General features: G+C 35.8%; 1 protein-coding gene across 1 annotated transcript in view; it reads right to left on the bottom strand.

Moving 5' to 3' along the window:
• The window catches only part of CBL (Cbl proto-oncogene), a 75,404-nt gene that overhangs the window by 15,640 nt on the left and 42,387 nt on the right, over positions 1-17,377 (bottom strand). The window contains exons 3-9 of the mRNA XM_069468824.1: positions 9,581-9,727; positions 7,567-7,723; positions 6,655-6,776; positions 6,181-6,318; positions 4,796-4,883; positions 4,321-4,452; positions 3,906-4,109 (exon numbers count right to left, since the gene is read on the bottom strand). Coding sequence (XP_069324925.1) covers positions 3,906-4,109; positions 4,321-4,452; positions 4,796-4,883; positions 6,181-6,318; positions 6,655-6,776; positions 7,567-7,723; positions 9,581-9,727 — 988 coding nt within the window. The remainder of the gene's footprint in view (positions 1-3,905; positions 4,110-4,320; positions 4,453-4,795; positions 4,884-6,180; positions 6,319-6,654; positions 6,777-7,566; positions 7,724-9,580; positions 9,728-17,377) is intronic.

Here is a 17,377-nt window from a genome sequence, read left to right on the forward strand (position 1 = left end):
AATTATCAGGGCATGGTGGCATGTGCTTGTAGTCCCAGCTACTCGGGAGGCTGAGGCAGGAGGATTGCTTGAGCCCAGGAGTTTGAGGTTGCTGTGAGCTAGGCTGATGCCACAGCACTTGCCTAGAACAGAGTGAGACTCTGTCTCAAAATAAATAAATAAATAAATAAATAAAAATAAAGCAACAAACAACAGCTACCACAATGTAAAGAAATAGGCACTCTAATATTTTCATAACTTCAGGAGTGATTTTAGGACAAAAAACTTGGGGCATATTTTAATGTTTATCAAAAAGGTAAATATGGCTGGGTGTGGTGGCTCATGACTGTAATCCTGGCATTCTGGGAGACTGAGGAGGGAGAATTGCTTGAGCCCAGGAGTTTGAGGTTGCTTCGAGCTAAGCTGACACCACAGCACTCTAGCTTGGGTGACAGAGCGAGACTCTGTTTCAAAAGAAAAGTTAAATGTTTTCAGATAAATATTTTATTCATACAAAGCAAATAATGAACTATAAGGTATAAAAAGTAATAAAACACCACATACTTAACTACCCCGCAAAGAAATAAAATACCACTGTCTTTGTGAAATTCCCATGTGTCCCTCCACTAATTATATCCCTTCTCCTCTATCATAGAGTTTAAATACACATTCCTCCATCCACTAGCAATTCTACTGCTAGACATTTGCCTTACAAATGTCTAGCAAAAGTATGCCAATAAGTGTATAAGCCTGGAAACACTAAGGATGTCCATTAAGAGACTAATAAATTATAGAATAGCCAAATGACAATATAATACAAGCTTTTTTTCTTTATTTGGATTTCTACACAGCTAGGGAAAAAAGTGTTCATTTTCTTCTTTCCTCTAAACTCCGATACCACTTGACTGTGTACTCAGCAATTTAAACAGTGCTCACCGCTTTATGCTGAACTGTGTTTCACCTGCATATATATCCTCTTCCTGATAAAACCACTGGCTCCTTGAGAGCCTTGTCTTAGACTTCTTCTCCCATGTAGCACTCAACATTGAGCAACTTATCTAGCACAATAAACACCTTGCAAAAGTAATATGCGTTAATTGTAAAAAATGCAAATATTCCACAAAATTAAAGTCCTCTGAACTTTTATCCCCAGAAATAATACTGAGGAATTTGGTGTGCAGTCATCTAAATTTTCTCCCTATGTATGTTAAAAAATTTTTTATAAGTAAATGTTTTTATAGAAATGAAGTTATACTACACATATTGTACCTAGTTGCTTTTTAAAATTTAATATACATTAAACAGCTTTCCACTTAAGTATATGTAAATTAAACTCATTCTGCAGAGCATTCATTCCATCATATGGACTGTGGTAGGCAGAATAATGGTCTCCCAAAGGTGTTCGTGACCTAATTCTCAGAACCTGTGAATATGTAACCTTACTTGGCAAAAGGAACTTTGCTGATGTTATTAAAGATATGGATCTTGAGATGGGGGAACTATTCTGGATTATCTGGGTGGGCCCAATCTAATCACTTGAGTCTTTAAAAGATGAGAACCTCGAAGAGGAAAGACTGAAAAAGGAGGAAAGGAGTCCAGGAGCCAAAGAATGCAGCTGGCCCCCAGAAGCTGGGAATGTCATCCGCTGGAAACCTACAAGCGACAGGGGATCCTAATCCTACAACTGCAAAGAACTAAATCCTGCCAAGCCCAAAAGAGCAAGGAAACATTTTCCCCTAGAGCCTTCAGCAAGGAATACAAACCTGCCAACACCTTGATTTTACCCTGGTGAGACATGCGTTGGACTTCTGGCCTAAAAGAACTGCAAGATAATAAATTTGTATTGTTTTAAGCTGCTAATTTTGTGGTAATTTGTTATGGCAGCAATGACACATGGGCATATTGTGGTAACACATTATATGGATTGTGGTAGGCAGAATCCATGAACCCACATCCATGAACATGTGGGCTGTTTCTCATTTTTCATTACTACAAATAATGTTACAAGAATACCTACATCTATGTCTTTGTGCAAGTTTTTTTAGGATAAACTTCTAGAAATGGATTTCCTAGTTCAAACTAAACATTACACATTTTTACAGATATCAAATTGTCCTCCAGAACAATGGAGGACAACTAGCTTGTAGCCACATCAACAGTGAACATGAGGGCCTGTTTCTCCACAATGAGCAATACCTGTCTATACAATTCCATGAAGAAAAATATTTCAAATTAACATATACAAATATGATCACTTGTCTTATTATTCAGCTTCTCTAACATTCCAAGAGTTGCCAGTAAACTCTTAATGAATATGAATAGACAGCAATCTACATAAGAATATAAAAATGCTTTAGGGGTTATGTGAAATCTCTTAGGATGCTGCCAAAGAACCTGTTATTGAGGGGCCAAGACTAAGTATTGTCAACTCCAAAACATCAAGAATATACCACTCAAATAGTCCAGATTTCAACCACTGATTATTAATCTAGCATTGATAAATTTATCAAATTCTGCTTTAAAATAGTTTCAATTCCAGTCAAATACTGAAAGTCATTACTACATGCTCAACTTTGTTTGAGTAGCTACTAACAAATAAGATATGGCTCATCCTTTAGGAACTCATGACAAGAAATACTTTTAGTAAAACATTTACAAGGTGGTAAGTTCTATGGCAGATATCTTCACAGGGTCCCACAAGCATCTGGCCAGGCCTAGATCATATGAGTGTAAACATGTGTGAAGTGGAGGTGGAGGAAGCAGGATGCAGTTTGGAAAAGTTTCCTAGGGATGAAGACTGAGCAAAATTAGACAGAAACTATCATGACAAAGCAGGGAGAAATTCTAAGTGGTTTAGCCTTGCCGAACCACAGGAAAGGAGTAACAGGCAAAGTGCCTGGAAAGAGGAATGAATTTAACTCAATAAGTAATGAGAAGTCATCAAAGTGTGGGGGAAGGCAAAGGAACGAGGTGGTCACATTTGTGCTGCAGATCAATGACCCTGATAGAGGGGAGAACAGCGTGAAGTAAGGTAAGATAACGGGACACAACCATTTAGGAGATAAGACCTTTTATTGAGCACCTACCATGTGCCAGGTCAGTCAAGTGCTGATATAAAAGAAAGGTCCTTTCGTATACAGAAAATGCATCCTACGAATGAATTTATAACATTCTAAACTAGGAATCTATAGCATGCTAGAATGATTCGTTTGCCCTATATTTACTAAAATCTTCAAAGATTGCCTTACTTCTAAGATTTAGTGAATAAATCCCTGTCTTACCCTATTCTCTGATGTAACAATTTGATCACATCCTTTCACTATCTTTATTCTTCCTATCTTCCCTAGGGCCTTTCTAGTTTGTTTAGTTTCTACAAGGTACTTTCTACCACCCACAAATCACTTTAGTTGCCACTTATTTTATTAATAAGTGCCTCCTTTTTGTCACCAGCCTATCTTTCTAATGCCAAGACTTCACTAGAAAAGAAGATAAGAACAACATATTCTAGTCACATTAACAAAATAGGTCCAATTCTTTTATTTTCCTCTCATATTCTCCACCAACCTATATGAGTAAAGCCCCAGTCCCAGGATACAGACAGAAGAACTTGGGCCTTAAAGCTGGAATGCCTGGCCACAGAGCCTGGTTCAACCTACTAGCTATGTGATCTTTAGTGAATTCCTTAACCTCTCTGTATCTTGGTTTCTTCATTTGTTAAACGAGGATAATAATATTACCTATTCATAGGGTTGCTATAAAGATTAAATGAGTTAAAGTAAGTGCTTAACATGGTATCTGCCATATAGTAAATGCTCAATATACACCAGCTATTATTGCCCCTTGTAGTTTGGATGTCATTAAGCATTCTATGGCTTTAGGACACATGTCATAATGGATCTTGCCATGCTCCTAAATTGCAGCCTTACCTTGGCACCAGCCAGTTCCTTCATCATGAAGAGAGAATCATCGGCTCGTTCATCATCATCATCATCATAATTTGGGGAAGGAGCTCCCTCTGTTCCTTGCCTCAACAGGCTGCCACTTCCTCTAGGATCAAATGGATCTACCACAATGGGCTCAGTACCTTTAATTTCACATCGGCAGAAAGGACAGCCTTGACCTTCTGATTCCTGCAGAGGAAGCAAAAGATGGTAACAGATGCACCCAAAAGTACTTAAAATATTTGTCTACTAGGAAATAAATTTCCTACAGATAAAAAGAAATTAAAAGTTTAAACTTCCCCCACAAACCAGGTCACCCTTTATATCTTTAAAGGATACATAATAGCCAACTCTCCAGAGTGATTACCTAGCTGAGAAAATGCATGGTTTGGATCCATACCTGCCAGGATGTGAGGCAGGATGTGCACATGAGGTGTCCACAGGGCTCAATCTTTACATCCTTATCATTTTCAGCACATATTTTACACAGTTGGAACGTGGAGCCCATCTCACAGTATAATTCGTATTGTTCCTTTGATTAAAAAATTAAGAGATTATTTGTTGAATGAATGAATGACTGTGATCATAAATGCTAACAACAGAAAAATTGAAGACAGTTACTTTCTAGACAAATTCTGCTTGTATAAAAATGTCCCAACAGTGGTCAATGTTCTCCCATTAAACCAGAAAGCATCTAGTCCTGGCCCTACTTTCAACTCCATGATTGAAAGAGAAATTATACAAATTCACTAATCTAGCCAATGGTTTAAAATTAAAGTGTTCTAATTGCTTGACTCAATTACGCTGTCAGTTCTATAAAGTATATACAAAAGCTTGGCTCCAGTGGTATGGTTATAATATAAAACAAAATTCACCTGGGTCACTTTGATGTGGTCTTGGGGAGTCGGTTCACATAAGCCTGTCAGGTCAGGATTCTGATTTCGTCCATCAGGAAACAAATAGCTGTAAAAAGAGTAACCAATCTTGGGGTTTTATTGAAGCCAATTTATTCATGCTTGCTAACACGGGCAAACGATACCTAGGAGGTTCCTCCATTCTAAAAGAGCAATTTGTGTAAGTATAAAGATAAATCTTAAATATTTCAAAAATATAAACAATTAAAGAACAGTTCGAAGAAGATATTCTCCAAACACTGATATTCTCTCTCTAGGGAACAATGCCACAGGCTCTATCTTTTAATCAAGGGGTCAGCAAACTTTTTCTATAAAGAAACAGACAGTAAATAGTTTAGACTCTGCAGGCCACATAAGTCCGTGTTACATAGTCTTCTCTGGTTGTTGTTTTTTTAAAAAACACTCAGGAAAAACTATCTTGGCTTGTAGACTGTAGCAAAACACAGCTGGCCCATGGGCCATAGTTTGCTGATCCCTATTTTAATCAATGGATGGCCACTAGATATAAAGTCTTAATTTAAACTGCATTTGCTTTTTACCAAAGACCTGAAATACCTTTGTTTATAGGTTTAATAAAATGAGAGACACCAATTTAAAAGTAATGCAACAAGATCTAAGTTAAGCCAATGAGATCACCTACCAGGGAGATCTGCAGTTTCTAGCATCAGACTGCTCTGACATTAGGGGCAGGACCTCTTGCAGATCCAATGCTACTACTATAAACGATGATGCATAATGAAAAATGGATTCTAATAATCACTTTAAAACAAAAGCTAGTTTTCTGCTACTTGGTCAACTGTTAGTAGTTTTAGTGCTTACCAACTGACAATCAATTTGAATCCCCAAAAGAATAGCAATTCTGGAATAAATTAAGGAATTAATTATAAATATTAGCACAGGTTACAAAAGTCCAAAGCCTGAAGGAATGGCTACTGAACAAAAATGAAGTGAGGATGAAAGGATGAAGGCCACGGAGGCCTGCTATCACTAGGAACATGTTATCACTCTAGTGTTGGCTAGTTAAATAACTGGTCAAATTTCCTGCCAATTGGTATGTTTTAAAATCTAATATACACTTAAAAGTGAGTTAATATTTGGAAAAGGAGAAAGATAAAGTTTACTCATTTTCTCTACTGAAGTAGTAGAGAAAAAGGATTTCATTCACAGAATCCCTATCATCTAACAACAAAAGTCCTACAGGACCTGAAGGTCAAATCAATACAACCTGTTAATATGCTTCCTGAATCTTAATCTGTACAAGAAACCTGGAATAAAATCATTAATGATGAAGTTTTACAGCCCCTGAGTTCCAAGACTCTAGCAAATGGTAAGCAGTAGATACTCACAAGCCTTCCCTGAAGCCATCAATCAGTGCTTGGAAGAGAGGTTTATTGTGAGGGATTGTCTGAAGAATGTTCCCATCAGCAGTAACGTACCCAATAGCCCACTGACCCAGACGAGTACAGCTCAGCCGGAAGATGTAACTATGAACAGAGATAAAACAGAAGGTTTAATAGATACGTTGGTATTAGGGTGGAAGGCAAGACAGGGACAAAAATCAAAAGGACCATCAAGAATAACTTCTTCAATGACTCCAGACCAGGAACAAAGGACACATAAACCCAATCTTAAGTGGCTTAAAAGCATTTATCAAATCATAAGGTCTGAATAAGTCAATTCTTCTGATAAACAGACACCAATCCTACTGCAGAATCTTGGCCACTGGGGAACTAATAACAGGTCACGTCTCTTCTATAGCAGCAGAAGTCACAGGAGAATAAAATTCAGGAGAAGAAACCTCTTTGCTTCATGGCACTGACCTGCCAGGTTTGTGAATGAATTTCTGGAGTCGAGCTTTCACTTCATCATACGTCAGAAAAGCCATGTAACCAGGATGAGTTACAGCAAGGCTGTTCCAATTCCTGAGCAAAGAGGACCAGGGCTAAAGAAACAAGAGATCAATCACAGACCATTCAGCTCAAGACATACAACCAGTCTCAGAGCAATGAAGAACAAAAGAAAAACACAACTCCAATTCTCAATTCATTGTCACAAATTCTTAATTATACTGTCACTCTGAGGGAAGACAAACATATTTGAGAAATAAAAAAATTAAAAAGCTAAGTAGAAAAGAATATATACTTACAGGGAGAAACTTAACTATATAAAATGAAATTCTAGAAACTGTAAAGCAGCTCTAACAGTAGCGAGGCAGAACAACAAACAGAAAAATAGGACGGGGCCTACATGTGCAGCTAGTAAGTTCCAAAGAAATGTTTATTCAAGTTGGCATACACACACTGGAGAACGCATTATTTTTAGAGAAAGAAAAATTATTTCTTTTTGAAGCAACAATACATCGCAATATTAATAGTGAAGAATTTCCATACAATAGGAGAAAAAAAGTGGGAAACATACACAAATGTCCAATACCAGAAAACTGATACAATATATTATATCAATTTTTTGGCCAGTCTGCAAACATTAAAACGATGCAAAATAAGAATATTCAATGACAAAGAAAGAAGTGGGGAGAAGAAAGCAGGTTGTAGAGTTATTTTTAATACATATATAATATAGGGTAGTTTTAATCTTTTTCTGCTTATAGTTTCTAAAATGAATTAAAATATTTTTATAATATACAAAACCCCAAGTATTTTTTTTAAAATGAAAGCTTTCTCTTTAGAAAAGTAGCAGTATAACCAGTTTAATCAACTTTTTTAGTATCCTACCTGAAAAAGTCGTGTAAAGATGTCAAATTCGAAAACTGAAATATAATCATTGCAGGTCAAATCAATAGTGGATTTCAGGGCCATGGCCTCCAGCCCAGAACTGATAGGATGTACTTCATGTAGGGCCTGTCGAAAGCTCTTCCAAGGGACAATTGTCCTGAGGTGCGGTGGAGAGAAGGCACAAAGTGAGATAAGAGAGAGAATTCCAGGCATTACTATAACCAAGGAACAGGAAGAGTCACATTAAGCTCTCAATATCAATTTCAATTCTCTTAAAGAAGCTGAGCTGTATTTTGGTTGGGAATATAAATAAAAGAGCAAGGGATATATTTCTTAACTTTCTAATGAGTAAATTACTAACAGAAGTCTTTTCCCACTATTCTTTGGCAGAATGTCACAAATTATCCTCTTTCTAATCTTCAGACATTTGTTCTTTTAGAGAAACATGGAAAAGAGAGATGAGATTATCCTTTTTATATAATAAATGTAACCTGTGGCCAAGACTTTTACTACGTAAAAGCTTGTATTTAAACTAGCTTTTTATTAGATGGGATCTCGCTGTGTTGTCCAGGGTGCAGCGCAGTTCACAGGTATGATCACAGCTCACTGCAACCCCTACCTCAGCATCCTAAGTAGCTGGGACTCCAGGTGTGAGCAACCAAGCCTGGCTAAGCTAACTTTTTTAAAGCTTGAAAAACATTCTGTGTTCTTTGAGGAACCTATGCTACCAAAGCAGACAAGAGCAAATAGGATTAAGGTACAGAAAGAACAGAGTTCTGACAGAGATGAAGAAGAAATTATTCAAAGTATGAGTCTTTAAACCCCAGATAAGGCCAGTAAGAAGTATTATGGAATTTCTGTTTCTCAACATCTTTAAAATAAATATAATCTCTTTGCCTTTGGAAAGATTATGTATTCGCCTGCCTGAAAAATAAGAGATTAAGTGATGTCTTGAAGTTTTTCTAATGTAGTTAAGTTAAAGGTATAAAGTTAAACTTATTCCCATCCTCTTCAATTGGGTTTTTAAAATTGCTATTTAGTCTTTATTTGATGTACAAAACATGATTTAAAAAATAAATAAAGGCCTTTACAGTCAGACTTACATTTGAATTTGTATATTCAACTGAAAAGTTTTATATTTGACTGGAAAGAACCTTTTCAGTTCTTTGACCCAAAATTCCAGAGGATATGAAAGAACATTTATGTTTACACTTAAAAACATAAGCCTGCCTCATAAATCAGCCTATATTATATATAAAAGACAACATAACAAAATGGAAAGACAAGCCACAGACTGGGAGAAAATATTTTTAATGTAAGTAACAAAGAATTAGTACCCTACAATAAGAAAAGGACAAACAACTCACTTGGGGAATGGATAGTCAGGCATACGAACAGGTAAGTCGGAATAAGAATCTTTATTGGTCATAAATGTGAAAAGATGCTCAACCTCCCTTGTCATCAGAGAATATAAAGCAAAATATGATGCCAATTCGTATTAGCAGTACTGGCAAAATCATGGAGCTACTGAAACTCTTGTATACTACTTATAGGAATATAAACTGGGACAACCACTTTGGAAAACAATTAAGCAATAGTTATAGCAGAGTAGAATATGCGAAATCCTTCAGCAATGCCACTCCTAGGTATGTAACTAAGGAGAAATTCTCGCATATGACGATAACTAAGATACTGTTCACAGCAGCACTGTGGCAGCAAATAGTTTGAAAGGTAAATGTTCATTAACAGGAGAATTGATGGGGAAAGAAAGGAAAGAGTATTCAATCAAAGAGAATGGGTTTCAACGGAATCTGCAAAGCTTTATTTCTTTAAAAAAAAAAAAAAAGAGTAGGGCAAAAAATGTTAATTTTGCCAAAGCTAGGAAATACGTACAATATACATTCATTATTTTTCTCAAAGTTTTCCCATGTTATATTTCGTTAATAACGAAACAAAAAGCTCACAACATAAGCTTTAGTTTTTCATAGTTCAAATTAATTACTTTGAGACTTACTTTTCCCCAAAAGCTTTTCTCCAAAATTCTGCAGCATCTGCTTTGGTAATCCGAAACGTGTCTCCTTGAAAGAGTCCACTTGGAAAGATTCCTTTTAGTTCTGCCAGCATGTGGCTGAAGATCAGGGACAGTTTGGTTAGGTTTCGCCTACAAATGATCAGAGGTGGCAATAATTAAACAAACATACAAATGCATTTTAATTTTAAATGCACCAAATTCACCACACAGGATGTCTAATAAGAACATTAAAATACATTTGGAAAGAACCTCTTCAAATATACTTTCTGGTCAATATTATTCAAAGATGTATATATTTTTGTAGAACTGGGGATGAAGAGAGAAAGGAATGTGCTGTTAACAATATTATATACTCTGTGATGTTGTTATTCTTTGTTCAAAGAAAATCTTCAGAAACTGTTTTGCTCTAACAGCATATGAAAGATGCAAATATAATGGAAGAAATACTGTTACATTCACCAAGTCAACTCCTCTCTCTTCCGTTTGAATAGATGTTATAGAGTAAATAAGAAAAAATTGTTTACAGTTATATATTTAAAGCTTTTAATCTCAAATTAATAAGGCCTAATAACTCTAAGCATAACTAACCTGACCAAATCTACCTTTCTAGGATGACAGATTAGAGAATTCAACAGATAAGCATTAGAACTTGTATACTAGTATAACCACTCAACCACAAAAGAAAATGTTAGTAAAGAGAATTCAACAAATAAGCATTAGAACTTGTATACTAGTATAACCACTCAACCACAAAAGAAAATGTTAGTAAAATATTAATATATTACTTCCAGCTTTGCATAAGCTATTTTGGATTTTTAAAAAGATATATTTATCATACAGTTTATCCAAATTAAAGATAAATTAAAATTCCCAATAAAAAGAGCTATATAACTATCCAGACCTAACAAATGTTTTCACTAAATCAGACCTCAAAGAGGTAAATTTGGCCAGGTGCGGTGGCTCACGCCTATAATCCTAGCACTCTGGGAGGCCGAGGCGGGAGGATAGCTCAAGGTCAGAAGTTCGAGACCAGCCTGAACAAGAGCGAAACCCCGTCTCTACTAAAAATAGAAAGAAATTATCTGGCCAACTAAAAATATATATAGAAAAAATTAGCCGGGCATGGTGTCACATGCCTGTAGTCCCAGCTACTCGGGAGGCTGAGGCAGAAGGATCACTTGAGCCCAGGAGTTTGAGGTTTCTGTGAGCTAGGATGACGCCACAGCACTCTAGCCTGGGCAACGGAGCGAGACTCTGTCTCAAAACAACAACAAAGAAAAAGAGGTAAATTTTACCCAAGCAATTCCTCTTCCTTTACCAGAAATGAAATGCTAACATCCAAACCACATAAAACTTTCTCTAAATGCATATGTTACTATGTTACTACAGGTTTTCAACAATTAGTTAACTTAGTTCTAACAATCTGTTTAATGGATGTTGATTATAAAGATGCCACACAGTACCAATTTCACACACCAGATGATGTCTCTACTCTTCAGTATGTACTTTGATCAGATTATCTTTATCTTTAATGCTATTGTCACACAAAATAGGATATACACACTTCAGATACTGTTTGACACTAAACCAGCTACAGATTACACTTGCCTATGTTCCATTGCCCCAATAATTTGTATTTATGTATCCAGCAGTCTATTCTCGTCATACAAACGGACAATAAAATTGCAAGTCAAACCATTATCAATTATTATCTAAAAATCCTCTTCAATAAAGACAGATTTTTCTTTTTTTATGCTATACTGGAGGGTCACCATTAATGTCTTGGATTTAATGTAGCACCAAATTAACCAAGTTTCTCTAGCCCTGGCTCTTGCAAAATGCTGCTAAAATCTTTCTAATTAGCTTTTCAACACATCAGCTCCAGATATTTGGTATTTGTCTTCTTTTACTTACAGCAAGCTATTACTTTTCTAGTTTCCTGTTTGATTTCTAAAAGCACCTGCAAAAGTGATAAATATTAATATTCTCTGAAGACATTTTAAAATAATTCATATGCCAAATAGCTCAAATGTAAGATAAAAATACATGCATTTATGCAATCCCTAAACCCTATTAACTATTTTTCTTTGAGATCCTTCAATTACTGCTGGTTAGGACTTCTAATATTTACCAGAGAGGAAAAAACAACAGACAAGATCACAAACGAAATATAAAACAGATAACTCGACAGAAAATCTGGAATGTACAAATTAATCCCACTGAATTTACTTTCAAGTCTTCAGGAGAACACTAGACTGCACAATCAGGGGCTTGAACCTCAGACATCTATGTAACATTCTGCCAAATGTTAATCCTTAAAGATAGGCAACGGAGAGCCCATGATTGCCTTAATGTACGCTAAATTATTTAGAACCTACTATGTGTAACTATGCTAAACAGTATAGCAGAATAATGCATGAGATAATAGAAAAAAATACATATCACACTGCTGAGGTTACAACAGAGCTCTTTTTGAAGAAAAGAGGTTTGAATTTTACTTCTTCCTGAAAGTATCTTTCCTTGCTTTTACCAGTGTTGTCCTCTCTTGGTTCTTCTACTTGCTTTTGTTCCTTCTTTGGCTTTTTTCTCCACCCTCTTAGATATTTCCTAAGAGTCTGCTCTCTTGTCATTTTCTGTTCTTTCTCCATGTACTCTCTTCCTTTGCAATCTTAGGGCTTCAAAAACTACTTTGTAAATAATTCCCAAATCTTAGGCCTCAGTAGCTTTCCAAATGCCTACCACATTTCTCCACTTGAAGGCTAGCACTTCAAAGCAACATGTTCAGAATTAAACTAATTTTTACTCAAATCTGCTCTTTCTTCCTGTTCCTTATTTCTGTATTTAATGACCACACCGTCTTACTTCCCACAAACTCAAAACCTAATGAGTCATTGTGGCTTCTTTCATTTCCCCTGTTCTCTGTATCTGGTTGATTTGTTAATCTGCTAACAATTTGTTGTCACTCATACCTTTGATTTATGTTATTTTTCTAATTTAAACTCCTTGCTAAAATTTAAATTCCAGTCTTCAGTCTCTCTTCCTATGTAGGTCCAATCTTGCCACATTTAGCTGCCTTGTAAGAAGGGGAAAAAATAATCAATTTTCACAGAGCAATGGGATAAAATCCAAACTCAGTTTGGATTGTAACACTTTCCACTGACCTGAATCTAACCTACCTATCTAACTAGTTTCTTAGTTCTTCACCACCATGTTCTAGCCAAACTGAGTACTTCACCTTTTCTTGTACCTACCACTCTTCTTCACTTTCCCACCTCTCAGCCTCTGCCTATCTGTTTCCCAAGTCTGAAATAACAGTCAGCTTAAATGTCATTTCTTAAGAAGCTGGCTAGATGTAATAAAACTCTCCACTACCCCAGTATTTTCTTTGCAGTTCTCTTACATTATCAGAACCAATCTTGTGTTATAATTATTTGCGTACACAAAATCCATCTTTGATTTGTATTTGTATCTCTCCAGGCATTTGGCACAAGCGTCTAACCTTCAATATAGTTTTAGAAAAATCTGGGTGCCAACTATGTGCTAGGCTCTGGGAGTGAATACAACAATGAACAAACAGAGTAAAATTTCTGCTTTTATGGCATTTGCATTCCCATGAGGGAGTGTCAGACGGTGAGAGAAAAGTGCTTTGAAAAATAAAGCAGGGTATGAGAAGAGAGCCATGTAAGGTTGCTATTTAGGGAGGGTGGTCTTAGAGGCCTCTCTGAATGTTAATTTTTAAGCTGAGTCTGAAGTGAAGACAAGGAGTAAGTCTTGGACTGACTGGGTCATGTCAGTATCTTTAGCTGTTCAAATAATCTTCCACTGAAAATCCACCGGGTATCTGGTATTCCGCTGGATCAGAGATAAAATATACATACCAAAATAATAATGGACAGAAAGCTTTTTTATTTTGTTAAGTAAGCCACAAAAAAGGGGAGTGTTATCGACCACAAGGATGTAATGGCACTAGGTACCTAAGAGTGATTCAAAGTGCCGACTGAAATAGTTATGGAAAATCAATTTAAGACATTTTCCTACTCAAGGATGCATCCTCCCAAAAAGCCAGCTTACATTTCTTAAAACCACCAGAGATGTGCATCCTAAGCACCAGACTTCTTAAAAGGAAATCATGAATCTATAAAAGCCCATGGGTCAGAGCATTTTGTAACTGATCTGAGCTGAAATTCTGTTCAATAACATTTTAAGGCCTTAGGCTTACGGCTCAGTGTCTACAGTGTATAGGGCAGAATTTAATCAGCAGAATCTGTCTTAACATGTAAACAGAACAATGAGGCATGATGGATATTTGAGCTTATTACAAGGTAAGCAATACTTTTCAAAATTCTGTCAGCAGTCACTTCAATTCATACAATGTGTTCTAACAATTCTCCAAAGACCTACAAAGAAACACAATTGTTCAATTTTTTTTTAAATGCCCTGAAGACAGAGCTTTTCTTTCTTAAGTTCCAATAGTAGCAAGATGTAGTTTTTTCTTTAACACAGTGTTTGAGGAAGGAGGTCATCTGTCTTGTACTACCTTTAACTCTAACCATCTATATCTAAGGAACTGCAAAGTCTACCCTAGAGCTTCCATCTTTCTCCTCTTTTTCCTCCCAAAACTTCTCCATAATCAAATGCTGATTCTGTATGCAGCGCCAATTTTTTTTACTTTTGAAATTCAAGATTGCTGTCAGTTCTTTTCCCCCTACCTTAGATCCTATTCTAAAAAGCCAATGTACCTTCGTACCTCAGGCCTAAAGTAATGCCATGCATGTTTCTGTGCATAATTTCACCTGATAAGGAACTAAGATTTATACGGCACCAATATACAAGTAAATTAAATAAACAATTATAGCTACTGTTTTAGCTTCAAAAGTAGAAATATAAATACAACTTCATAGGAATCACAATCACCATTTCAAATAAGACAGAAGTTGAAAAGTGGCCTTTATATGAATAATCATATAAACAGAAAAATCCCTCAAATAATTCTGACCAATGCACTTACTACTACATAGAATACTGAAAAAGTTGTCTTATAACTAAAAGTGATTCACAGAGAAAGAAATAGAAAAAAAGAACATAGTATGAGGAGATAAATTAACCCTTTCTATTAAAAATACATTTATTAGGACAGGCATGATGGCTCACGCCTGTAATCCCACAACTTTGGAGGGCCACTATGTGAGGATTGCTTGAGGCCAAGAGTTTGAGGAGTTTGAGACCAGCCTGTGCAAATAGCAAGACCCCCACCTCTACAAACAATTTTAAAAATTAGCTGGGCATGGTGGCATGAACCTGCAATCCCAACAACTTGGGAGGCTGAGGCAGGAGGATCACTTGAGGCCACAAGTTTGAGGCTACAGTGAACTATGACCACACCACTGCACTCCAGTCTCGGTGACAAAGTGAGACCCTGTCTCTAAAAAATAAAGAAATAAATGCATTTATTAACGTTTAAGACAAACACTGAGAGTTAATATCACTCTTTTTCATTTTAATGAGAATGCCCCATCACTCAGAGGTGCTGTAACAGTTTCAAGAAGAAAAAGAATGTTGAGAAATGAATATTAAGAGATTGAGGTCCTCCAGGAAAAAATAATATGATGACTTACAAAACATGAGTCCAACGTAGTCATAAAGACATTCTTGCTTAGAGTTACATTTTGTCAACACTCCATTTTTTATAGAGATAAATTTCCAATTAACAAGCACGATCTATTTATTCTTTCTACAAAGAAGTGCCTGAAAATATTTGTGATAATATTCAAGAAGACTAGAGATCTAAAATGTATTTTCTGATCTACCATTAACTTATTGGGTCCGTAAGCATTTATTTAACCTCTGTGGGCCCCCACTATGTCAGATGTGGTATGAGGAAGCTGGAACCAATTACTCTCAAAGATCTCTTTCCACCTATAAAAATATATACATTTATACTGCACCACTGATTCAAACTAGGGAAAAAACTTTAACTTCAGCTGCTTAGTTTCATAAGATAATTGAAGAGGAAAGGCATGAGACAAAAGCAGCTAGTGATTGTCATTATGTGACCGAGGACTAGAAATCATGTCCAGAAATAGTTTTTAAAAATATGCTTTTTGTCTGCACAAAATTTAAATGAACTTATGTCTTATGGAATTTAAACGAACAGTTAGTTGTACAAACCCTAAAGAGGGCCTCAAAAGCTAATCTAATCTGCTAAACTAAAAATAATATTATCTAGTCTACAATAGGGATTTGCTAAATCCCAGGAGGTATGAATTATTTCACTCAAAGAATTTTACAATTTCTGAAAAAATAACACAGAAACAACAAAAATCATCTCAAAATAGTCCATGAAAATGGTTCAAGGACTCAAAGAAGTTTCTTTGATTTTTAAGGCAGGAAGAAAATAGAACTTTTCCTTTAAAATCAGTAATTTAGTTAATTGCAGATGAGCATATGGTGGTTGTGAAATTCTTTCAACTTTTCTGTATGACTGAAAAATTTCATGATAAAACACTGGGGAAAATCCCCAATAATTTAGACTTAAATCTATTTTAACAGCACCTGTGGATCAAATGATCCTATCTTTCCCAATGGGAAAATTTCAAAATGATTTAACACTTTTAATATAATGATTAACATATAAGCTACAAAACATTACAAAATAACCATTTTGGAGTTGTAAAATATTCCCAAAATAAGGTTACAACTCTGCCATTTAGTGATAGTGTGGGCTTAAGACCCATACAGATAAATAATGATAAATTAATTATACTGCTAAAGGGTAAAGTGCTCACTCCTAAGTGTTTCATTTATTTGTACCATTTCAATGATAATCGCTGCTTTTCCTATTCCGTAAACTCCAAAACCCTTATATACAAACACTAGTGTCATCCAAAGAATGCCGAGTGACAACATACTGAGATGGCATTTATAACTCAATAGCAGCATCCTCTGTTCATAGTCATCAGCTTTAAAAATAAATACAACGGAACTTCTTCCCACAAAGCTTCACAGGAAGTCAATGAAGTACTCTGTTCAACTCTTATCTACTTTAGCTGTTAAAGAAACGACAAAAGCAAAATGAAAACCATCACCTACAAAAAGAGTTTTCAGCTAATGTATCTAAGAAATATCAATGACCCTTTTTACTAAACATATATTAAGCATACTTGTTGCTATACTCATGGTCCTGCTCTTGAGATTCCCAAATTACATAGTAACAGATTACCATTAATCATCCAGAGCATTCTAGGCTAACCAGGCTGTCTGAATTCTAAAGCTAAAGGGGATACTAACTCATCAAGTAAATGGGAATGCAGTAACCCATGAGAGTCCCCAACACTCCACTCATACTTCTATCAAACTAATCTTAACCTTAAAACACAGACTCAATCTCCTTACTCCTACACAAAAATCTTCAATGACTTCCCAAATAACCACCAAAAAAATTCAAATTGTTCAGCTTATACATCAAAGCACTCACAATATGGTCCTAATTCACCTTTGTAAACAAGACTGTTGTTTAGTGTTCCCCCAAACATTCCGTACTTTCCAGGCCCATGCCTTTGGTGATGGTAACACATCAACAATATACACTTCTCTCCTTCTCTAACAGTTGACATTAAGAGCTTACTATGCACCACATACTTTACTAGGCTAAATTTACCTCATTTATTTCTCATAATAATGCTTTTAAATAGGAATTACTAACCCTATCTTACAAATGAGAAACAAAGACTTAGTGACGCTAAATAATTTGGCCAAGGCCACAGAGCTAGTAAGTGGCAG

This window comes from Eulemur rufifrons, chromosome 6, assembly GCF_041146395.1.
Source record: "Eulemur rufifrons isolate Redbay chromosome 6, OSU_ERuf_1, whole genome shotgun sequence".
Taxonomy (NCBI): Eukaryota; Metazoa; Chordata; class Mammalia; order Primates; family Lemuridae; genus Eulemur; species Eulemur rufifrons.